The sequence below is a fragment of the Drosophila subobscura genome, chromosome A (genome assembly GCF_008121235.1).
Source record: "Drosophila subobscura isolate 14011-0131.10 chromosome A, UCBerk_Dsub_1.0, whole genome shotgun sequence".
Taxonomy (NCBI): Eukaryota; Metazoa; Arthropoda; class Insecta; order Diptera; family Drosophilidae; genus Drosophila; species Drosophila subobscura.
This window is the reverse complement of record NC_048530.1, coordinates 22111603-22136061: the sequence shown is the minus strand read 5'-3', so window position 1 is coordinate 22136061 and position 24459 is coordinate 22111603. Positions and strand designations below refer to the sequence as shown.

At 48.5% G+C, this 24459-nt stretch overlaps 1 protein-coding gene across 3 annotated transcripts; it reads right to left on the bottom strand.

The window, feature by feature from the left end:
• Positions 1 to 512: 512 nt before the first annotated feature.
• On the bottom strand, positions 513 to 23638 carry LOC117903041 (flocculation protein FLO11). Of its 3 annotated transcripts, none has more exons than XM_034814777.1 (5): positions 22973 to 23638; positions 9874 to 9994; positions 4940 to 5212; positions 4575 to 4880; positions 513 to 4505 (listed from the first exon to the last, which is right to left on the bottom strand). In XM_034814777.1, the coding sequence occupies exons 3-5, from the start codon at positions 4995 to 4997 to the stop codon at positions 1117 to 1119; spliced, it is 3753 nt and encodes a 1250-aa protein (XP_034670668.1). In that variant the 5' UTR covers positions 4998 to 5212; positions 9874 to 9994; positions 22973 to 23638; the 3' UTR covers positions 513 to 1116. The 3 variants fall into 3 exon arrangements, with proteins under 3 accessions (XP_034670668.1, XP_034670669.1, XP_034670667.1); XM_034814778.1 differs by lacking the exon at positions 22973 to 23638 and adding an exon at positions 10865 to 10997; XM_034814776.1 differs by lacking the exon at positions 9874 to 9994.
• Between the last annotated feature and the right edge of the window lie 821 nt (positions 23639 to 24459).

Sequence of the window (24459 nt, the reverse complement as noted above, 5' to 3'; positions counted from 1 at the left end):
ATACCAGATTCACCTTCTCATATGCAAAACATACCGTAAAAATACCTTGCACTTAATTTCGATGGGCAAATATTCCAAAAATCGGCGTGTAATTGAACTTATTTACCGCACTTAAAACGCTTTTGTTATTGCTGTTTTTAATTAATGAATCGGTTAAGTAAACAATTGGTTGTAGGGCTGTCCAAGACGGAACTGGTTCGATAGAACAAACACCATTAATATCGAGCTGCACATGTGAAAACGCTAAGACGGGTGCTGCCAACTTCTTAGAAATTTGATTGCTCAACACACTTGCACACATTAACAGTTTGTATTTGAATATTAAGACTCTGGTTCTGTAATGATTTTTAGTTTTATTTATTCACTTTAATACAATGCCATATATGTATATATACAGGCGCGCTAAATGCAATTTCTGCAGCGGCTATATGTGTGCTTAGAGCTATAATTATTTGTATTTTCATTTGTATTAGCATTATTAACACTGCTGTTGCTCGCTCTTCGCTCTTCGCTTTTGTGCTATTAGTTTTGGGGTTTCACTTGTTTGTTTCGACACGACTAAGTAGACACAGACCAGTCCCATTGGTTAGAAAATTGGTTACTATAATTCACTAAGGCATACAAAATAATAATTATAGGCGTAATAACATATTTATATGTATAATATAAATCATTTCCCTTGCTTTCGATTTGCATTAATCATTTTCCTCGACTGTTGTTTTTTGATTTCTTTTTTTTTTTGGGTTCTTGTGACCTAATGACTAAAACAAAGTGTTTAAAAAAAAATCTACATAGTTCATAACAAAAATTAAGATTAGTTAAAAAATCAATGTGATACGGTATACAAAAAAAAATACAGTTTAAAAAAAAAACACATTCTCTACTCTCATCCTCAGATATACAACATCCAACCGGCATTCGTTTTCGCATTTCCGAACGATTTTCGGATTATTTACAAAGGGGAAAAACTAAAAGCAAAAATCAGCAGTAAACTTGGAATGTTAATTTACTGCTAATAATAATCGATAAAACAAAAACAATACAATTTGTGCTCTTCCTTCCGCGTTTGTGTGACTGACCCCCATCCCCCTCCCCCTCCCCCGGCTGTGCATCTCTTTAGGATCGGTTGAGCTCGTCCCGCTTGAAGTTGCGTATCGCATCCAGCAGCTGGGAGCGCGGATCCTCAGCGGACTGACTGCGTCCAGCTCGCTCCGTCGCTGCCTTCAGCGGCTTCAGGGACACGCCCATCTGTGGTGGAGGCGGTGGCGGCGGCGTGGCTGCTGTCCTCGAGGCAGCCGCCGCTGGCCCGCTTGTGGAGCGCAGCTTCACCTGGAACTTGGCTGTCTGTTGTGGCTGTGCTTCCGGCTCCTGCAGCTTCAGCTCCACCGTGCTGGTCTTCAGCACGCTCATCTGGCTGGGCTTGGACGCTGGAACAGGCTTCGGTGCTGGTACTGGAGGTGCTGCTGCTGTTACAGTGGGCGCTGCTGCTGGCACCTCGACTGCTGTGGTAACTGGGATGGGAGCTGGCACTGAGACACGTGCACTTAGGGCCTTCTCCTGGTCCTGCTGCTCCCTGGCCAGCATGCGCTCCTTGAAGCCCGTTCGCCGCAGCGTGTTCTGGCCGAATGGCGCTGGCGTGGGATCGGCTGGCGCCTTGCTGCGCTCCAGCGTGGACACAGGACGTGGCAGTGAGGCGCCTACACCTCCACCTCCACCACCACCACCTGCGGGCAGCGTGAAACGATGGCTCTTGGCGGGTCTGGGCAATGTCGAGGATAGGACTTGTGGCTGAGATGGGGCTGCGGGAGCAGGGACTGGTGCTGCAGCAGGGACTGGTGCTGGTGCTGCTGCTTCTTCCGCTACTGTTGGCGGTGTAACATCCCGCAGAGGTTTGACTGTGATCGGCACATGATACTCCTTGCGCTGCGGTATGCCCATTCGCAGCATGGGCGACGCCACCTCGATGGTCAGCTTGGCTGGAGCGGGCGCGTGCGCGGGGGTGGCGCCTGCTCCTCCGAATATGTAATCGCCCTCGTTCTTGATGGCCACCTGCGACTTGGGTCGCTCGCTCCAGGCCCCAAAGTTTATGTTGGGCGGGCCGGAGTAGCGATATTGTGGCGGCAGCGGTTTCGCCGGTGCTGCTGGTGGGGCGGCCACCTTCAGGGGCGTTATGACTGTGATTGTGTCCGGGAAATGCTCCTCTGTCTGTGTCTGGACTGTTGCTGGTCGCAGGGCGACTGGCGAGGTGACTGGGGATGCCTGCTCCTTGATTGCTTTGACTGTTGCTGACTGCTCCTTGGCGGGGCTGGCCCTCAACGTTGATGCTGGAGCGGGCTGCGGCTGCTGTTCCTGGACCGTCTTGGCTGCAGTTGGAGCCACCTGTTGCTGCGCCTTCACGGCCTTAACTGGCGGCGGAGACGGCTGCTTGAGAGCCTTGACTGGCGGTGGAGACGGCTCTGACTCTGACTCTGGCTCTGGTGTTGCTTTTTCTTTGGCCTGGCCAGCTGTCGCGGCATGTCGCTCCAGCCTGGCCACGGCTGTGGGGCTGCTCTTTGGTTGATCCTGCTCCACGTCCTTGCAGGGTGGTGGGCTGGCGGATGCGCTGCTCTCGGTCAGGCTGTTCTGGCGAGAGTTCAGAATGGTCTTAATCACCTCGAAGCTCTGCAGCGAAGGTGTCTCCCCGATGCTCAGCTCGCTGGAGGAGCGTCTGGGCCCGGCCGCGTTCCCCACTCCATTCTGATCGATTTTATTGAGAGATATGTGGGAGGAGCTGCGCTGGCTCAGGCTTCGGGATGCCCGCTCCTGTGCGGCTGCCGCCTGGAAGGAGTCCGAGCGACTCACCTTCTTGGAGGTGGTGCTGGATGTGATCGTCGAGGACTTGGCCGTGGCAATGCTGAAGTTGGTCAAACGATTCGGCTTTGCCGCCTCGATTTCCGTCTGTTCGGGCTGCTTTCGGATGAGCGTGTCGAGGCGCTGCTGCTGGATGATGGCCGACAGCTCGTCCACGATCTCGTCCAGCGGTGAGCCGGGGCTGCTCGCTGCGCTCTTGCTTCCTCCGCGGGCATGCGGATCGGAGAAATCCGGTGGCGGCGATATGGGCCCCGAGTAGTTCCACGAGGAGAGCGATGTCTGCTCGCTGGCGCTGGTCGGCGTGGCCAGAGTGGAGGAGGTCGCCTGCTGCTCCTCCTCCTCCTCATCGTCCTCGTCCTGGGCGGCGGCTGTCAGTACGGCCAGCTCGGCCAGACTATTGGCCAGCGGCTGCTCCCCCTTGACAGAGGTCTGGCAGAGCTTGAAGTCGTACACCTTGATGGCCTCGTCGTCCTCCGAGCTGGACTCCATGTTGGATTTCTCGGGCTCCTCGGGCTCGGGCGAGGGTGAGGGTGAGGGTGCGGGCTCTCCGATGCCAGAGTCTGCCTGCTTGGAGGCGGCATCGTTGTTGTCCTCCTCCTCGGTGGCGCTGCCCAGGGAGCGGGGCTCTGGCGTGGGCGTTCGGTTGAGCAGCACCTTGGACACGTTCTGGGACGCAGCAGCTGGTGGGGCGCTGCTGGGTAGTGCGGGAACGGGTGTGTTAGGAGGAGTGGGTGTGGGTGCGGGTGTGGGTATGGGTGCTGCTGCGGCTGCTGCTGTGACTGTGGGCAGCGGTGTGGTAATCCTCGGTGCTGGCTGCGGTGTGCTGGGCGTCAGCGTCTCCGACAGGGAGTTCGTGGTGGATGCCAGCGATATGGAATCCGCTCCGGATGCATTTCCATTTCCATTTCCATTTCCGTTCACGTTTCCAGCCAGTGCGAGGCCTGGGGGCGGGGCTGGTGCCGCTTTCTTTTTGATCTGCAAAAGGCGACGGCGGGGCGACGGCTCCGGGCCCTGGCCCTGGCCGGGGCCCTGTCCTTGGGCGGAAAGTGTGCTCGTAATGGAACCTCTGACCGGACCCGAGGCACGCTTCAGGTCGAGCGTGGCATAGTGGCCGTCGGTGTCCACCGGGGATGCCTTGGCGCTGTTCCCATTGCAGTCGAGCAGCTCGGGCGGCTGGGCGGACAGATTCGGTGTGGACATGCACAGCTGTGGACGCTTCACGATCACCGCATAGGCGGGCTCGGCCGCACTCTTTGGTGCTCGATCCGGCTCCGACTCCGGCACGGACTGCTCCGGTATGCAGTGCTGGCTGGGCGGACGTGGGGCCACACGCTTCTTGCGCGGCGGCGGTGCCATGACCTTGGCGGGCACAAACACGGGCGTGCGTGTGTAGTTCATGCCGGTGGAGTCCATGGAGTTGAGGGAGTTCGTGGAGCTGTACGGACTGGGCGTCTTGGCGGTTACCTTCGAGTTGCGGCTGCTGCTGAAGTCCGAGCTGCTGCTCAGCGAGTCGCGGGCGGTGCCCTGCCGCTGGAACTTGGTCATGGCATCGCCGTTGAAGCTGTCATACGACTCGGACTTGTGGCACAGTCGAATCTCCGAGAGGCCCACCGCACCAATGGTCGACTCGCAGCTGTACACCTGACTAGCATCCACTATGAAATGATACAAAGAAAGAGTTTTACTTGGTGGGCTGCTCCCTGGGCATCTGCTGTGGCTCTCACCTGGACTCCGGAACTCGTACTTGTCTATGTCCAGCTGCTTGTTGTCGCACACCAGCTCGAGTAGCTTGCGCATCGGCACCCGTGCCCCCAGCCTGGCCACGTACAGCTGATCCTTGGGCAGCAGCACTGTGATGCGGAATGTCTGCTCGAAGGGCGCGTTGCTGGTGACCGCCGGTATGGGTGTGATGCGATTGTAGTCCAGCTGACTAGCCTCATTTATTTCCATCTCCTTGGACAGCTGGTGCAGCTGTGTGGTGGACTTCGACAGGTTCCCAATCGATGAGCTCTTGTTGCTGCCTGACTTGTCTGTGGATGCAGGGGAATTGTTAGCAAAAATCAATCACAATTCCTATCCCAGTGCTTACCCTTTTTGCGGCCAAACCAGCGATTCAGTGTGGATAAGCCGCCCTTCATGTTGCTCATTCTTGTGCGGGGAAAACCCTTTCTATTTGGATCTTCGGTAATCCTTTGCTCCAATGTAAATTTCCGTTTCCTTTCGTTTGTCGTTTGCTCTCCTTTCGCTTTCTTTTTGTATCTTGGTTGGGGGTTCGGGGGGATGTCGTTGGGGTATCGCGACGTTTCGTAATATATTCCTAGAGCATGCTAGAAAATGGCGTGCGATTTGTGCGCTGTGAAATCTGCAAGTGAAAAGCAAAAGGCGAAAATTCAACAACTGCCTGATTACAAAACAATGAATGGCCCCGCAGACCCCGCACAACACCGCCCAAATGCCAAGACCAAGACTGGCTATCGCCGACGCCTGATAACACGGCTGGAACGGTGGCACTCAGGCATGAGGGGGCTTGAGGTGGGGCGTGAGGCCTTCCTTATGGTTTCTTGTTTATCAATATGCTTCATGGCTAACGTACGCACGAAGGTGGGGTATACACACGACAAAAAAAAAGGTATAGAAACTTACATGTGTAGAAAGCGAGTGGCAGGAATATTTGTGCCATGAACTGTCCTAGAAAGTAGGTCCCAAAGTCTACTTGATCGTATGCTAGTTGTATTTTTTAATGTTTTTCGAAGCTTGCTGTTCTTGCCGTGAGATTTATTCTCTGAAAAATGATGCACAAGCGAAAAACGCTAAAAAGAATGCAAAAACTAAAACCAAATACATGTCGTGTGCGTGACAAATTTCGGCAATTTGCGTTCTTTTTGTTGCTTAACTATTCCCATATTGAAAACCAGACTAAACCGATATCCAGATCGATGCACAAGCGAAAAATGCAAAAACTAAACCCAAATACATGTCGTGTGCATGACAAATTTAGTCAATCTGCGTTATTTTTGTTGCTTAAAATTGGCATATTAAGGGATATCCACATGGTCGGTTTATCGCTGGGATTTTGCCATTAAACTATTTGCTTTATCAATTTAATTTTCGTTTTATTTGCTTTCTGCGCCTGGCTTAGTGCTTAATTGCTCATCCGCCTGGGCTATATGCACAATGGCTAACACCCACAAATGTCTATATGCACACACACACGGCGCGTGATAAGCTCTCAAGAAAAATCGAAATCGTCGACGCTACGCGACTTACGAGCGGATCCGGAGTGGAGTGCCGTGCTCTGTGCGCTGTGCTCTCTGTCGCGTGCGTTTTCCATTTGCACACAATGCAAAACGCGAAGGCGACGTTGATTGGGTGGCTCGTGAAGCTCTTGAGGGAGTGGTGTTGCAGGGGCAAACGCTATTGTCTATTGTCTAATGACACAGTTAGGTTGAGAGTGCAACAGTGTGCGGCATGGCCATGCAAATTGCCAGCAATTGCCGCTGCACACACAGAAACACTTTAAATAGATATTTGCATACTAATTTCGTGACTGCCTAAGGGACAGTGCGTGCCACATATGTAATGCCATCACACAGGCACATTAATCGAGTGTAGAAATGTTCCATAAGCGAACGGACCTCTTTTTTTGAATGCATTTCATTGCAGAGCGGTTTATACTCATGAAACGTACTGTATGTCCATATGTTTTGGCACGTGACCCCCCACCCACCTTGGAGCCAATCGATTTGTGTTTACTTTTTAATGAGGAGCAACAACTAATTAGCCCCGACCATTAGTAGCCAACCTAATTAGATTTACTCGTAAAACGCAACTGGGAGTTTTCTTGAATTGTTAATGCAAATATTGTACAAAAGTGGCTCTGGCTCGAGGTAGGTACATCCAGCACCCAGCTGGGGATGATGCACAAGAGCATGCCTAAAACAACGCACTTGTCGTGTGCATGATACAAATTCATTTCAGCTCGCTGTACCTATTACTGCCTGAGGAATTACAAATGTAATCTCAAATCAAAGCTTTGTTGACTCTATTTTTGGATAACTTCAATTCCAACTTGGACTCTTGGGTATTTCTCACGTCGAGCTAAAATATGTTAGGCTGCCCCCTCCCCCACCTGTTCTGCGGTTTATCAATTTGCGCACAAAATACTTTTACAGTCAGCCACTAAAATTCCCCTTGAAATAGCCATGAGTAAGTAGAAATTCCTCGGCTATCGAGAGGCGACGATGAAAAGGTTTTCTTGCCTGAAATCATCACGTTCCATGAACATGGGCTTGCTTGTTGCTGTTGCTCTTGGCCAAAATAATGAGCTTGGCTAATAGCTAATCACACACACACAAAAACACACACATCAACACAGCAGCAGCTGGGCCAAAATGTGTTTATTTTTGGGGCCTTTTGAACCCGGCTAATTGAAATAAAAAATTTAATTGTCTTTGAATGGCTTTCGGGATGAACTTTGTTCGCAGTTTATGGGATCCGAGAGTCATAACAGATATGTTCGAGCATTTACTATCTTTCGAGTAGGTCTATCTCAAATATCTGATTTATCTTTATAGACGCTCATATTCAGACGGATGATTCCCGGCCCAATCAGCTTGGAATTGTTTTGTTTGCCCATTCATGAGCCTCCGCCATCATATCTACAAGCCTCCTCCATCACATCAGATAGACTATGGGTACTATGGATCTACTATATATGCTCGTACTCTTATATAGGCCGCGATGAATCAGAGAAGTGTAAGCTGCAGCTGAACAATTAAAAGTACTCGTAATTGAATTGTTTTGCTTGCATCGGTATCGAATCGGATAGGTGCGGATCGCGGGGATGGTTAAGTAACTTTCTCGAGTGGCACGGCACACACTCCACGCCGCTGCTAAGTACATATACTATCTGCTATATAAGGTGTAACGTGTCTAATTGCTACTCTAGGGGTCAGAGCGATTCCTGTTTTCGTTTTAATTAGCTCTAAGTGGAATTTCATTGCCGACACGGGGCCTCAAAAACGTTGACAACATTCAGAGAATCAGTCTAAATAGCTCCATCTGGTATTTTAGATATGTTCTACTTAAGCTTTGATCAATCTCAAGACCTCAACAAAAGGTATACCCTTATAGGAGCTTCAGAGTTGGATAACCTCTGCGGTGCTAGAAGAACTTAGCCCGATGCCCATAATTGTGTGTAGATTTTATGACATGTCCAAATATGTGGGAGTACGATGAAGACAATGATCCATGGGTAGCCCTAGTGGTGACTGACCGTTATGTGCACAATAAATTGGCAACTTTCTACCGTTATGTGTGTGCCCAAATAATTGTATGTGCTGTGTATGGATGGAAAGCATTTATAAGGTCTCGAAGCAGCGCAAATAGGGAAAATCAGAAGTGCAAACAGAAGAGCCGATTCGATGGATGGATGGATGTATGGATGGGCGATGATTAATGGCTAACGCTGATTTGGAATGTTGTGGTTAGGGGGGTTCCAGTGCGTTCCATCATGGGATTATTTATAGGGAGATGTTTCGCATCGTTACGTATCGTTTTTATTGCGATTTTATTCGATGGGTGACACTGACATTGAAGTTTGGCATTGCATTCAGTCGCAATCGCAATCGCAGTCCCAATCCCAGTCGCTGTCTCTGGCTGTGAGACTGATTCAAAGTTAGGCGATGATATCATACTGGATAACCGACGTGAGGGAATTTGTTTGTTTTTGTTGCTTAAATTTTATTGGCGCTCATCATTGTTTCTTTATAATCATCATTCTGCGGAGCGGCGCAGAGCCCGCTCAACTAGTCAGCTATGCTAATTTCTTTGGCCAAATCGTAAATTGATAAACGACCAACGACTCATACACTTGCGGAAACACCTGTGGAATGACTTTCCCAAGTCCCCAGTCCCCAGTCCAGCGTCTTTGCTGTGTGTTTGCGATGGCTTCTGCTGCCTGACAACATTATCTGGGGAGTCACTAAGGCTGGGGGCACGGGAACGGGCACGGACACTGCAGCAGTTACTATCAGGCGAGCGATACGCATGACTAATCCCAAATATGCTAAGCACCGCCACATCTGCTGACAGTTTTGGCTCCTTATCTAAAAACATTCATATGTACCGTGCGTCTGTGTGTGTGTTTAGTATTTCAATTTGTGCCGCAATTTGAGCCGCCACTTGATTAGACCGGTGCAAAGCGTTAGTTGCACGGTCCACCATCCACGTAGAGCGTAGCACGTACCGCTCCTAAAGCTATCATGGGTCGTACGATAAGTCACAGCTGTCTATAGGTGTTTGATGGCATCCAATAGCTGAAGACTGTCAAAACTTAATTGAAACTTTGCACCGAGTGTCGCTGGTCTGACGTCTGTATTACTTTGGGATTGATTTGATTTGCTGGGATGGTATGATATGTCCATAGGTACATAAGTACGAGGACTGTTGAGGTGATAATGAAAACTAACATATTTGGGATCAGATACTATGGGATCAGAAGTACTCAAAAGTTCTCGAAATGAGATTAAAAAGTTATTTCAGAGGAATCCAAGAAATGTTGATAAGAATCCAAGAACTTCGTCAGAACTGGATTACCCGAGAATAATGACATTATAATTTCACAGATAACGATGCTCCCCCCTCCACACACACACACACACAGCTGCTATTCAAGGGGTTGGGGCTGGGGTTGTTTCTATTATTGGATTATAGATGGTGTTATCGGAATGCACTGCCAAACCCTCTCAAAGTCTATCCCGATAAATGCCACTTCGAGAGCCACACATTTTGTTCGTATTAACTTGAAATTTCAGTTGTTATTGCAGTTTCTTTCCATTGCACTTTCTTTGCGAGCTTTTTGTTTTTTTTTTTTTGCTGTCTTCCCCGCACACAGTTTTTGTTGTTTGACCAAATTGCACGTTGTTCATAAACAAAAAAAATGTACACACACACATACCCAGCCGCAGGTATAATCGAGCAGCAGTAAAATAAAAATAAAACTGTTTAGAACTGCGTACTAACTGCGATTAGCGGTGCTTTCTACTCTCGTTCTCTTTCTCTCTCCTTGTGGCGCACTCTTTCTGCGGTCAGAGGGAGTGGAAGCGGAGCAACTTTTGCGAGGCGGCCGACGTTGAAAAAACAACTGAAAACAAAAAACGCGCAAATTATGCACAGAACACAACAGCAAAAGACAGCACGCACACACACACACTCACGAGCACTCTCTGATAGACGGCGGACACACGGACACACAATAATAGTAGCAATAATAAAGAAACGGTAACTCTCTAATAATAGAGCCCCGCAGGCAAAGAGTGCGCGTTGCGCTCAGCTGTTGACTCTCTCACGCGCCGCTCATCACACCACACTCACCTAGCCGCTCCACTCTCTTGTTCTTTTACCTCCCTCTCTGTGAGCTTGAATGCTGCTGCTGTTGCTGTTGCTGCTACTGCTGCTCCTGGAAGGAACAGCAGCTTTGGGGCCGCAGCGATTGATACACTTTCAGCTCGTCCGTTCCCATGAATTGCATACGATTTTGTAGGTTGAGTTTATATGAAAGCACAGCTACGTTCTATTTTGTTCTGGAAATGCTTGCGGCGTGTGAATTGACGTGAGTGGCATAGGAGGCAAAGGATTGTAGACAGTATGATTTTTGGTCACTCTGATCGTGGAGACGATCGCTGTGTACCGATGTATCGATAAGTTCAAAAGGTTATTCGCATGGGGGATGAGTGTTTGGTGAAAAGGAAACTCCACACTAGTACACTGAAGAGCTTTTTAACAGTGCAGAGCTTTGTATGCAGTTTTAAAATGATTAACTGGCTACCTCAAAGCTTGTTTTTATTTTGGCAGACGAAAGTGCAAGCTATCCTCGGAAAGGGTATACTGACAGCAGCAGCGAAGAGAGCAAGCAAGCAGCAATGAGAGCGGCGGTGAAAGGAAAACTGCATACTCCACGAGCATACACACTCACATTTAACCGTACATGTACATATGTATCCCCGCACATTACCATTTACATATCTGCAGAAACAGTTTCGTTACTGGAGCTCTCGCTCTCTCTCTCTCTCTCTCTCTGTGTGCCTCTGGGTCTTTCTGCTTTATGGTTTATGGCGGTATCTTCACTTGTCGCGCGCGTTGGGAAAACTGAACTAAAACTTCAGGCCAAGTGCGTTGCATAAGTCATATGATGACGCCGACGAAGACGCCAACGTCGACGCTGGCAGCAACGTCAGCGCTGGCGCTGGCTGATGGCTGTCAAATTGCGCAAGCTTCTTTCCCATTCTGATTGACGATTTGACGACCTTCGTGAAGCGCCCCAAGCCCGCCCGCTATCTGCATCGGGTATAACCGTGTGGGAGTCGCACTGCTACCTTCTTGTACTTCTGCTTTGATGGGGCGCTCCTGTCCAAAGTTCCACCGACGCGTGCTGGCCTCCCACTCTCCACTCCCCACTCCCCACGGGAGGAGTGCCCCGGCTAATGCGTGACCATTTTCAGCTTAGGAAGGAAGCCTCACCCAGACACACACTTCCACTTGTGACATCATCATCATCATCATCATCCACTCTACCCATCCATCGACCTGGCACGGCCATTGACAGGTTGGGTAGCCCATAAATGGCCATTCCGCCAGAGCCCAGGGTGTGCCATCGCCATCGCCATCACCGTCGCTAAATTCTTTGATTTGTAATTATGTGTAGCTCGCGTGGTACGACTATTCCATCAAGCGAGCCGACCACATTTCAAAGATTTATGCACGCAGACAGCTCCAAAAGTGTTTCTTATGCGTTGTATGTAAATTTCGTAAGAATCTAGCGAGAAAGAACTCGTCAAAAGGTTGTTCTTTTAGGTATTTTATTTATTGCGAATATCCATAAACAATTTCGGAATATAAAACATCTTGGGAGATACGGGAACAGGTTATTAAGGATCTAGTGTCTAGCTGCTAGACTAAAGATCTTTCTAAAAGGTTCTAAAAAGATTTGTTAAGTTCTCTGAACGAAACTCCCCCAGACCGGATCAATTAATTAGTGCTAAAGTATGTATGATTATGAGTTTGCGGTCTTATCGATGATGTCTGGGCCATGTTTACCTTTCAGTTTGTATCTAAATCATTTAAGGTTTGTTTAACGCGCATATTAGTGACTCGATTCGGTTGGGGTTCGGCTACATCAATATGATGTGTGCCCTGTGTGTGTGTTGTGCAGTATCCGCTTATCAAAAACCACTCGATAATGTACAGCTAAGGAATGCCAATAAATTCTCAGCGACTTACTGGGCTCTTTGGCTGGAACCCCTGCTGATATGGGCCGAGGGACGCGCACTTGGCCAGCATTTCGAGGGCGCCACAGAGCCAACCAATCACCCAAAAACAGCCAAAAGAAAACCCCACTTGACAGTTAGTTGTACGAGTACTCGTACATACCAACTTGTACTTGCTGGGGCACGTTTCGGTGATAACCTCAACCTTAACACACAACTTGGGCAATTGATGTTTTCAGGTTCGGTCGTCGTGAAGGTTCTCTGCGGTGTCTCTGTCTCTCTCTCTCTCTCTGTATCTGTGATTGGGGGCGGTGACGTTGCTATCACATTGTCATTTTGTGTACTTAGTGTAGTGCATGCCACACTCACGAGCTTTATACGTACGTACCTCAACGAGTACAAGCAGCTGCAGAGATTTATCAACATCGAGAGCTGTGTATCAACATTTCTCTGGTGCTCGGAGCGCTGAGTAGACCAGAGCCAGACCTCCTACCCTGGTATTGGTACAGGTACTGGCACTGGTACTTGGTGACCCCGTTTTGGGGGAATTCTTGAGCTCTGAGCTGTTGCTTTGTTGCTTTTTGTTTTGCCCCTCATTTTTTGGCGAAAAGTGGCACAAACTCATTCCGAAAATAAAAGAAAAAACGTGGCAAGCAGCGAAGAACAGAGGGACAACGAACATAAACAAGTTTCGCGAGCGGCAGATTCGACAATGAAACCATATGATCAGTTTAATGATCAGTTATGATCAGCCTCTGGAGGCGGAGAGGAGAGGAATCTCTGCGCGTTCTTCTACTTCTACACAAAAGCAACAAAACGGATTGAGAAATCCAGCCTCTCTCCCGGGCTGCTTTCGTTTGTGCGCAAAATCTTTCTCAAATATTTTGCGGCATGCCTCCTCGTCTGACATCCATTTGATGCTCGGGTTGGGCCGGGCCGGGCCGGGCCGGCTCTTTCTTTGGAGCGGGAAATGCATTGCATAGCTGATCTACATACCAGCCCCGTTAGCCGTGGCCCTTTTTGCTTTTTCTTTTTCCTTTTCTTTGTTCTTTTTTCTTGTTTTGTTTTTCTTTCTTTTTGCATGTCTCACTTTAATTAGACTTCAATCAATGCCAGAGGCAAACGTCAGCGCCCTACTAGAAGACGACGACTGCAAATCTGACGTCAGTCATTAAGACCAGGCAGAAGCAGAGTGGAATGGAATGGAATGGAATGGGGTCAGCTGCAGTACCATCAGGCTCACAGACTCCACGTCTCTGCTGCCTCTAACCCAGTGCAACAATCTGCAGCTACAGAACTGACAGTTGCATGCGTTTGCTCGTTGAATGCGTCGTCGGCTGCACCGAAAAGATCTCAAGTCGATTCGATTCGATTCGATTGCGGTTGCCATGGAAGTGCAGTCAGCTGTCTGAGCAATCCTCCGTCTAGCAATCTTTGGCAAAGTCTAAAGGTACCGCAATTGTATCTGCATCTATAACTATCCATGTAAGTCCTGTGCAATGAGTGCTGCATTTATCTACTCCACATTATTCATTCCCAAGGCTCTCAATGAACTTCAACTTTGTACTTTGCAAACTGTAGCTACAATATTTGCACTAAGTACGGAATGTGGCAATTATTTCTGCGATATTGTTGGCTGCATTTGCAGCTGGTGGCATGTGTTTTGTCCTTTTGTTTTTGCCTAAGATTTGGCTCTGCATGCCCATTGCTCGCTCTCCTGTCTCGCCAATCCATGGCGCTACAACTGGAGTTATTTTCTCTCTCTGACGATTTCTAACTCTTTCGACACATACTCCCTGGTATGTAGTACATATGTACACGTACATATTATGTACATATCTCCACCTTGCTCCTGGCTGTTGCTTTTTGTGGCTATGGCCAGCTGCAAGTGTTTGGGTACGTTGAATGCCTCAAATGCCGCCCAATAAATGCAGCAGCAACAACAGCAACGCTCCAACCTGTCACAGTCAGCCAAGATCGGGTTTTTCTTTTATGATTTTGCTTTTTTGCTGTTTTTTTGGGTGTTTGAGTGTTGCAACTGCAACAGCAATAGGCAACAGGCAACAGGCCACAGACACACACAGCCGTGGAGCTGCAGTGCTTCACAGCTTCACATCCACATCCAATTGCCAGCCGAGTGCTGCTCATAATAATTTGTTGGAGTGCATTTTCCACATTGCAATGTTTGGCAGGGGCCAGCCAGCCAGCCAGCCAGGCACTCAGAGAAGATGCAGGTTTTTATGCCCCACTCTATGGCTGACCAAACGGCAAACGCTGGCAAAACGGCTGGATGGATGTTGGCTGGATGTTGGTGCCTGGAAGAAAGTGAAGCGAAATCAAACAGCAACTGCCACAGCTGCCACAACAGCAGCAGCAGCAGCAGCAACTGCAGCAGCAGCAACTTTTGCTTCTCCGCTGGCTTTCATACTTGGGTAATAGCTGGCTTGCATTTCATTTGAAAGACGACGCTTAACGCGTTGCCATAATTGTAGTTGTATGTAGCTGCTGCCCACAGATGCGAGCACACTCGCACTCGTACAATTGTGTTCAGCTGGTGCCTCTGGGCTTGCCAGACAACCTTGACATGCAGCTAAACTAATGGCAGGAAATTGTCGACAAGTGCCGCGCAATCCCAAGCCCATACCCATACCGAATCCCATCTCTAAGCCCAATCCCATCCGCTCATCCATTCCAATCTCTACTCGCAGAGACCCACACAGAGCTGGCTGGTCGCAGCTTTTTAATTGCGCCTCGCATCCAACCGGTTGCTGTTGCCGCCCCATGCCCCATCACCCATCACCCATCCCAGGCCGGGTCTCTTTCTCTCTCTGTCTGTATCCGTATTTATATCTATGTGTATCTGCATCTGCATCTGCATCTGCATCTGTATCGGTAAGTGCAAGTATCTGCATCTGTTTGGCAGCAACTGAAAAATGCGGCTAACTTCATTTGGCCATTTGCAGCGATTGATCATGGCACGGACAGCCGCCGAAAGAGTTGCAACCATTTCTGTCTGTCTGTCCATCTGTCTGCAATGCACCCTGCACCGCTGGGGCATGGGCGGAGGGGTGGGCGGGCATTGAACCAGCCGCCGCACAAATGTGGCTCACCTTGGCAGCACATGTCTCTCGCTCTGTCTTTGTTTCTGGTTGTTTGTGTGTGGGTGGGGCTGGGACTCGGACTCGGACTCGAACTGGGGCTGGGCAAATGTTTATCAATGAAATTGGACAGCTGAATGGGTAACTGGGTGGCCAGGTGGACACTTTGCACTAGACACTGTGTCCAAGCCAGCAATTAGTGTTTGAAAATGCATAAAACTGCTAAGCATCTCCATGCGGACTCTGTCTTTGCAGCAAGGCTCAGCTTTTCAGCTTTTGAAATCCAATCCCATTCCAATCGGACGCCAGAATCCCAGCCAACACTCACTTGACACCGTTTCAGGGCAGAATTCCTGCCATATGTGGGGGGAGCCATGGCGATATGATATTCACTTTCCGCTGAAATCCAAGCCAGCAAGCAGCTCCTAGCCGTAGGCCCCTGTTCGATCGATTTCAAATCGGATCGGATTACCCAAGTTCGGATTCGCCTGAGGAAACTCTACGTTTCGGCTTCAGTCTCAGTCTCAGTCTCAGTCACGAGGCAGGAATTTGACTTGCGATTGCAAATGGAATGGGAATGGGCATGCGAATGGAAATTGAAATTGGAAGATGAGCTCACCCCGCTCGGTGGAATGCAGGTCCGAGTCGGACTTTGATTACGCCAAACAAAACGGTTCAAATCTCGTCTCGTACGAGCACAAACGAAACAAAGCAGCAATAAAAAATATAAAATAAAGGTGAATGCATGCAAAAAATAAAAATAAAACTAAAGATGAACGAACGGGGGAGTGTCATTGGACGCACTTGCAAACGGACACGGACACGGACACGGACGTGGAGACGGAGCCAGAGACAGCGAGCAAGAGAGATACGGGGACGGGGTCGGAGTCGGAGCTGTCGGCGGACATGACGTGGGCCATACATATCCATCTCGGATAATGGCCATCTGCCCGATAATGGCCTTTGAGGCATCAAGATTCATGGCAAATGCAAGTCACAGCGCATTGGCTGTGGGAATTGCCAGCTCTGACCTTGAAATGGACCCCGGCGATGAAAAGTGCTGCATGCTGGCTAGAAAAGCGATCCAAAGAGCATTTGCCAGGCACCAGCAAGCCACCAAGCCACAAAGCCACCAAGCCACCATAATGACAACGTTGTCAGGGCAGAGAAAGTAGTTGGCCAGCCGTCGGAGTGAGCAACCAGTTGGATGGCAAGAAAAAGTAAAATTATTTTAGGACAGGCCAACGAGAAAAGTATGTCACCTGCAGCGCACCCAAGGCTCTCGGCACCAGACCAGACCAGACCCGACCAGACCATACCATACCATTCCAGGCCAAAAACAGCTGTGAGAGTGCGCACCGCCAGCCGAAAGCCAGCCACAAAACTGGTCAGCAAAATGTTAGTGCATGCGGCAAGTGGCAGATTTTACTTTCTGCCCCAAAAAAAAAAGCTTAAAAATACCAAAAACTAAAGAAAAAACGGAAGGATGACTGCTGGCGAAGGCTCAAATACCCTGAAAGAAAATGCCAAATTTTAAAATTGTTAAATGTAAATGCCAGAAAAGAACTGGCGCTGATATCTGTGGAGGATCTGTGGAGCTTACATTTGGGATGTAGAAAAGATTGTCAAGGGATCATCACGTTTTCGGACCAACACCAACAGCTGTGTAGAGTCATGATACCTCCTCAGGTAGGGCATGAAAACACACACAACACACACAACATATCGACAGCAAGTCTCCCAATCCGCATACTGGCCAAACAAGTTGGGCATATCGGCGGCAGCTCCCCTCAAACGAAGTTCCCTCGGTTTTTGTTCGTATCTCAGCTGGATGCGTGTTGCATGCCTTGAAGCAGGAAGCACTTGCAACACTTGCAACACGCAAGCCCCGCTTGATTTGAGCTCGGTTTCTTTCTCTGTGAATTTTGTGTGTGTTTTTTTTGGCCATTTGCCCGTTTGGCTAATGGAATTTCAGCCAATTTCAGTCTCCGCCAGCAACTCCTTGTCCTGGACAGGGGCGCCGGAGACGGCGGCGACGGCGACTTATATAAATTATTAGACCAGCCTTTGGCTCAGTCATGTCACGTAGCTGTAAATATATTAGCGACTGCCTCTGCGTCTGCGTCTGCGTCTCGGATTATACAATGATGGAAATGTGTGTTTTGGGAGCGTCTCTCACTTATGGGCGACACGTCCTCGGGTGGCCAGCGTTTGAAATTAGACAAACCCAATGGCAAATCAATCCGATAAACGAACTATGTGTAGGGGGAGTTGCCAATAGATTTCCAATAGATCTTCTAGTGCAAGATACGAAAATGACTTTAATTGGAAGGAAGTCTGCGATCCAGCGGTAGGCTGAGGTTTTGGGCAAATGTTTCTGAGCTGTTTGCAAATTCTTCAATATTTATGGGTCACATTTTAGTGTAAATAAATTCTATAATTAAGTAGAAGGCATATCACAGCACCTGCATATGTATGCCAATCACTAACCTACGAATAAAAGAACATTTTCTTGGGCTTATCATTTGAGGTGGAATTTGTACTTTTGGGCAAATTCCATCTATGGCTATGTCTCAGCCAGATCACGTACGACACCACAGTCAACCCGATTATACAATGTGTTGTAAGGTATTTGTTTATAAAATGAGTGGCATGGGGGGTATCTACATTTGGGCCGCATGGCGGGCACGTCTTCTCGGGTGTCTGTGGGCTTGCCTTGCCCAACATCTGCGGACCTCACGCTGACCCATTTGCCCCAATGCGAGTGCCGCTCGCATTTCAACCGACGATCCACGATCCACGAGTATTTCTTTCTTTCTTTCTTTCTTTTTTTCACTTCTGCCGACATTTCTTTTCTTTCCTTTTTTTCCGCTGGCCATTTTCAATGTCAACACGCTGTTTTGGGTGACAATGAAGTCAGCTTTTGGGTTCCTCTACTTTTTTTTGGTTTGGGCTGCGCGTGTTTTGATTTCTTCAGCGAAACAAAAGGGAAGCAAACCAGAATTTACACAAAATATTATGCAAATGTCTCCACAAGATTTGCATAAATAGTGGCCATAAATCCGCAGTCTTTTTCAGGTTCAAAGCAATTAAGTAATAATACAAATCAAATGCCAAAACCGCGTGAAAACAAAAGCAAAAGCAAAAGCAAAAGCAAAACAGAGATTCAAGTGAGAAAATGAAAATGATGCAAGGGCTGCCCCAGCGAAAGAAATCATCCAAATGGATCGACACGGCTCGACGGGTCCAACTCAGAGGCCAAAGTCCCCTACCCCCCTCGAGCTCGTAAACAGTTGCATATCGAAACGAAACCTAATAAAACGTTTACTTCAAGTGCTCAACACGGAGCCAGCCCTTCACAGCACTGGCAGCAGATACCCGTTAACGCGCCTGCGCATGGTCACTGCCTTAATTCGTTTGCGCTTTTCACGCTTTCATACTCAATGAAACAAGCGAGCCGAAGGGCAATCGGAAAGGGAAAATGCACTGGCATTGCGATGGTTCCCATCCTTTCTCCCTTACTTTGATTTTTCTTTCATAAACATTCAGCTGAAGTGCGAGCAGTGGCATAAACGAACTGAATCGCTGCTCGTGTTTTTCTACAAGCCCGCTTTGTTCCAGTTCTAATTTTCCCTATGTGTGACTTTTCCCATTCCCCTCCCCCTTCTGCACCCCTTCCCATCTGTTTTTGGCACGTGGTTTTGTGTATTTTTCCCATTTTGTGTGACAATTTCGTTGTGAAAATCTTTGAAGCGTTACAGAAAAGATCTAAAATATCAACAAAACAGCAGCCACAGTGCGCTTAGAAGGGGGGTGGGAGCGGGGGAGGAGGCATACAGTACACACAATATACGAAGAGCGACAGTGAGGCGGCGGGTAGGTGGGAAGGGCGTGCTCATCATATACCGGTTTGTTCGAGGCGAGTGTTGGTAAACACGTTTGACGTTTTGGTGCGCGACCGCCTGCCCTTGTCAAGGTCACTCCGAGTCAAAAGCTGCTCTCGATCAAAGGCGAATGCAAGTTTGTTGTTGTCGGAGGGGAATACATGCACAGATGATGGATCAGCGGCATGGATTGGATCTATTGTATTGTATAATTTGGATGTCCCCAGCATTGCCGGCCAACAGCACCAGCAGAAAACCACTTAAAAAACTCTTTTTTGCTGCTGCTTATTGTTTGGGGCAGCGTCGGCCCCTTGAGTTCAATGACTTTGCATGACAATTGGTGGTTGTTGTTGGTGCTGAATGTTGGTTGTTGCTTGTTCTTTTGTTGGTGTAGTCGTGGCGGCCCCAGCAAAAGCAACAGCAACAGCAACAGCAATTAAAAAGACGTTAATTTGTCGACTTTTGTGGCCACGAAATTGAATTTTCAACTGACCAATTCCCGTGATTAATAGCACACAGAGCCGAAAGCAAAAAGAGAGAGAATGTTGTGCTCCAGAAATGAGCCATCTCTCAGCGCTCAGCTCTCAGGTAACCCACTCCATCTCCTCTCGCTGCTGGCTCTTTTTCGTTCCTTTCTTTCATAATTGCCTAGAACCAAACTAACCAAATTAATGACAGAGACGCCGCCGAGTCGCAGTCGCAGTCGCTGACGTTACAGCTGAGCAGCAGCCGAGCGGATGGTCACACTACCATACAGTCAGCGAACTCTGCACACACACACACACACACACACACACACACACCACCCCAAAGCCCCACCACACCAATTCATGCTCGTGCATGATTCTAATTACTATGCCATGTACGGCGCAAGCAAAGAGATAGTAACAGAGCGAGAGAGGAGACAGCGAGAGAGAGAGAGTAAGCGAGGGAGAGATTGTGGAGCTTGTGTGCCCGTGGAGTGGATCAGAGACAATGCACAGAGAACGGAGAACGGCGAACGGAGAACAAGAAGTCCATTGTTATTGCCCGCCACATCGTCATAGTCGGAGAGAACCGAGTGGAACGGAGAAGTTCAAGTACCTGGGTGCGCGGCAGAGGCATTACATGATACCCCACAGATCTCAGGGAGGAAGTCTTTAACGAGGAAGGTGTGCGTGTGTGTGCGTGTGCTCGCATCTCTCTCTGGCCACAGAGAATTCCATACATCAAAGGTAAAAGGGGATCATCGACTCTAGACTGTGCGCGTACTGTGGGGCTTACCCCAGTCATTAAAGATTTAGAAAGGCCCTAACATGATTGCGCCCAAAATCGAACGAAAGTGAGAGGCAAGCGACAGGTGGGGAGAGGGAGAGGGAGAGGGAGAGAGTGGGCCCTAATGGGCACACGAACGGAATCGGATGCGATTCGTGGCAAAAGGGAGAGAACAATTTTATGAAGAGCAATCGCAGTTCCTACTGTAATGACATTACCATCCGAGCTGAGCTTTTTCTCACTTAGAGTTGTGTTTACGAGCGGCCTTTCCTCGACAGCTTCGACCTAACAACCTAAACAGCTTGCACATAAAAAAAGTAGAGTCTGTGAAAAGAAATCTTCGCCAGAGAATCGCTGAAATAGGAACAAAAAAGTAAGACAGTGGATCCCCACACATCAGGCTGAAATGAGGCTCGGAAAAGTTGAAGCCCTGTGCAAGGGTAGACAAATAATGCGCAGATTTGCTTCCTGTTCCACAAGAGTGAATGGCGATGCGGATGGAATTGCGCGTGTGGATCTCAATGGGTAACCCAAGACCCAGTCTCTGTCTGTGTCGCTGTACCCTGGTTCCCATTCAAATGAAATTGGTGGGCCTTAAGCCCCTCGCTGGCAGCTGCTGACACTTTTTCCCTTCGAAGGGGGTTGCTAAGAAACTTTTCTGCTCCGTCTGCCTATTGCGCATCGGTGAGAATGGTGTGACTGATTCTACTGCCGTTCTCGGCGCACTCGGCGCACTCGTGCTGCGACAGCAGCCACAGCTACTGATGGGTCAAATACCTTGGGAGCAACTTAACGAGCAGGCAGGCAGTCAAAGCCGTCCATCTTATTGTTTTCTTATTGAAATTGTTTATTGTTCGACGGTTGGGCTGGGGCTGGGACGATGCAAATGTATGAAATTCAATAAACTGCGAAACCAGTTTATCTGCGCAATCAGTTCAGCTCGGTTCAGCGGCTCGGCTCAGTGTTTCCCAGTGAGATGTTTTGGGCAAAAGTTGCCAAATAATATACGAAACGTGTACATATGTGCATATATATATTTATAAATATACAACGTATATACAGAGTCGGCAAGTTCCGAGTGCCACATGTCCCAATCATCACCATCACCATCACCACGGGCTGGCTCTGTGTCTGTTGTCTTTGTCGCCACTTTTTTGTTTGCGTTGGCTTTTATTTGATATTTTCTCTCCCCCTTTTCCACATTTATATTATGATTCTCTTTCGTTTTTGTTTTGTTTATCCGTATATATATTTTTATATCTTTGCGTTTGACTTTTTATGTGAGATTCAATTAAAATCTCTTGACCAGCAATTTCATAAATTTTACCAATCCAGCCACGGGGCCAGGGAGCCAACCGACAGCCCCACCATCTCCAACCAGTTTGATGTTAATCAATTTTCGCAACTAATTTTTGCACTTGCCATTTGCTCAAGCATTCAAACCAGCCATGGAAGTCGAAACTTTGGATACCCTTGCCGCGCTCATGGGCTTCAAACTGTTGCCCACTCGAACTACCCCTTCTGCCAGGGTAATGCAAAAAAAGAAAGAAAAAAAAAGTGTTTCCAAAAGGTAAAACATGCGCTAAATGGACCCTCACAAGCATCTACGGATGTTTACGTTTATTCGCTTATTTTTTGTGTGTGTTTCTTTCTCACTTTGTGGAAATTACTTAATATGCATTTAGCCACCGTGCTGTGACCTTAGACAGATGAGGTTGGACCTGATCGATAGATGGTTGGACGGTTGGAAGCGCGATAATAGAAGACCAAAAGCGTTTCCGCTGCGGTTTGTGTCTGTTTCTGGGCATCGAATCCAATCCCATCATCATCATCATCATCATCATCATCAGGGGCAGTTATGTGGCCAGCTAGCTAGCTGTGGGATATTTATTATCAATGCTGGAGATGGCCAGATGGCCAGCGGCAGAAATTCTTGTTCTCACCCAGAATCGGCAGCACGCTGACGCAGAGCGGCGCAGAGCTTTCACTGCTGCCTCAGCGGAGGGCACAGCGCCGCACGGAGACCGACTCAATCTGTCATTTTGATTTTCCGCTTTTTGCATGACACTGTGGGGCAAAGCGATGTCCGATGTAACTTTCTTATTGGGAAATTTCTCTTGTACGATTATGAATTAAACACACAAAAAAACAAGGCAAAGAAGTTGAGATGCCGATTACGACTAGAGAGTACCCGCTAGTGCGATTTATTTGGGAATAATGTAAAAGGCAAAGGAAAGCTTGAAAGCTTTGTCGTCGCAGACAGCATACCCCGGTCCACAGTACGTTGTGCAGGGTATAAACAACAACAATTTGTTAGGCTTTCATTTCTCTGCACTTCGCAGACTGCAACGGCAGGCACCACTGTGCGAATTGAACCCTGCCCCCTCCGCCCGCTCCCCTGCAGTATCCAAGAGGTGTTGGATGGTGTATTTTTGTGTGCAGCACCGGCATAATTTACTGTTTTTGAGCACTGTCTTTTGACTGGCCTTATCTTATGGCAGATCTGCTTGGTAGGGGAGTTGGAGCTGTTGTAAGTGAGTCTCAAAGATGCCACAAAACGGAAGCAACTGCGCAGCAGCAGCAGCAGAGGAAGAGGAGGCACAATGGAGTGACGACTTACCTAGACAACGACCTCAATTAGCAGACTCTTTGGGCCTGGGCTCTCCATGGTTCTAGCTGACGTCGCTGGTGCTGCTGCTGCTGATGATGATGCTCATGTGGCTTAATGGCGCTTCACTACTTCCCGTTAGTTCACATGCAGCTATATGCACGGTATGGTCACACTGGCACACAGGTGGTCAGACTCGCATATAGTGCAGTACTCTCCTCCCTCCTCCTCTCTCTCTATTGCACTCTCGCTTTGGGGCAACTATTTTGGCTTTTTTTGGTAAGCACTTTCAAATCGATTTGAACGTTAAAAAAAAAACTAAAATAAAGCAATATACACACACACATATGTATGTGCATATGTGTGTATATTTTACCAAGACGCCGGCACACGGACACACACACAAATACACTCACAAGCACGCGACAAAAAACAACGGGAGCACACGACAACCGTTCGCCCAATTAAAAGCCAATGGGCGACATGTAATGTATGTAAATGAACCGCAATGCCGGTTCAACGGAGCACGGAGCACGGGGCACGGGGCACGGTTAGGACGGGACTTTGGCGAATTCTTCTCGACGGCAAGGCAATGCGATGCGAAGCGAAGCGTTTGCCCGGTCTAAAGCGAGAGTGGCGCGGATCGAACGTCCGTTCGGCATGGAACTCGTTTCAAAATTGAAACGCTCGCACTCAGCTGAGCGAGTCGAGCCGCCACCAAAGCTCTGTGGCGAGGCAGAGGCAGCGCCAGTGGCAGCACCAGCTGTGACGGCGCCGCCTCACCTCGCTCTGCTGCTACTGCAGAGAGTGTGGCGTGTGCTCTCCTCTCTTTCTCTCTCACTATTCGCCCGTCCGTCCGTCCGTCCGTCCGTCTGTCCGTGTGTCTTTCTGTCGGTCTGTCTGTTAATGGGAATGTGCATTGGCTCTGTGCACGCACGGTGCCTGGGCCAGCACAACACACCACAGCCCAGCCCAGCCCATTGCCCCATGCCTCATGCCTCATGCTTCATGCCCCATGCCCAGTTCAAGCCATAGCCCAGCCCAGCCCAGCCTATGTTCGAGCCCCACTGGAATTACAATTAATTTGCTCAATGTTCTTGTTGTTGATCGCTTTGCCGGATAGAGAAAGAGAATGAGAATGGAATTGTTGGCATCGGCCCACTATACATGGGCATGTCTTAGGGATAATCGAGCCCAGAACCTTGAATGTTAACGATCTAAATAAATATCAAAGAGTAACTTACCGAAAATGTAGCAGAGGTATCCGAGCAGATGGATTGTTTGAGGTAATAAATGTAGGGACTTTCAGGCACTGACTTTAATATCTACACACACTCAATCCAGTTGCTCCCATTTGCCAGCCAGCCAGACGCACATGCGAAATGTGCCAAAGAGAACGAACGAGAATGCAACAAAATAGTTAAAATGAAACCCCAGTTAAACCCCACACACCGTAAGATGTCCCGGGAAATGTAAACCAATTGTGGATCTGTTCGATT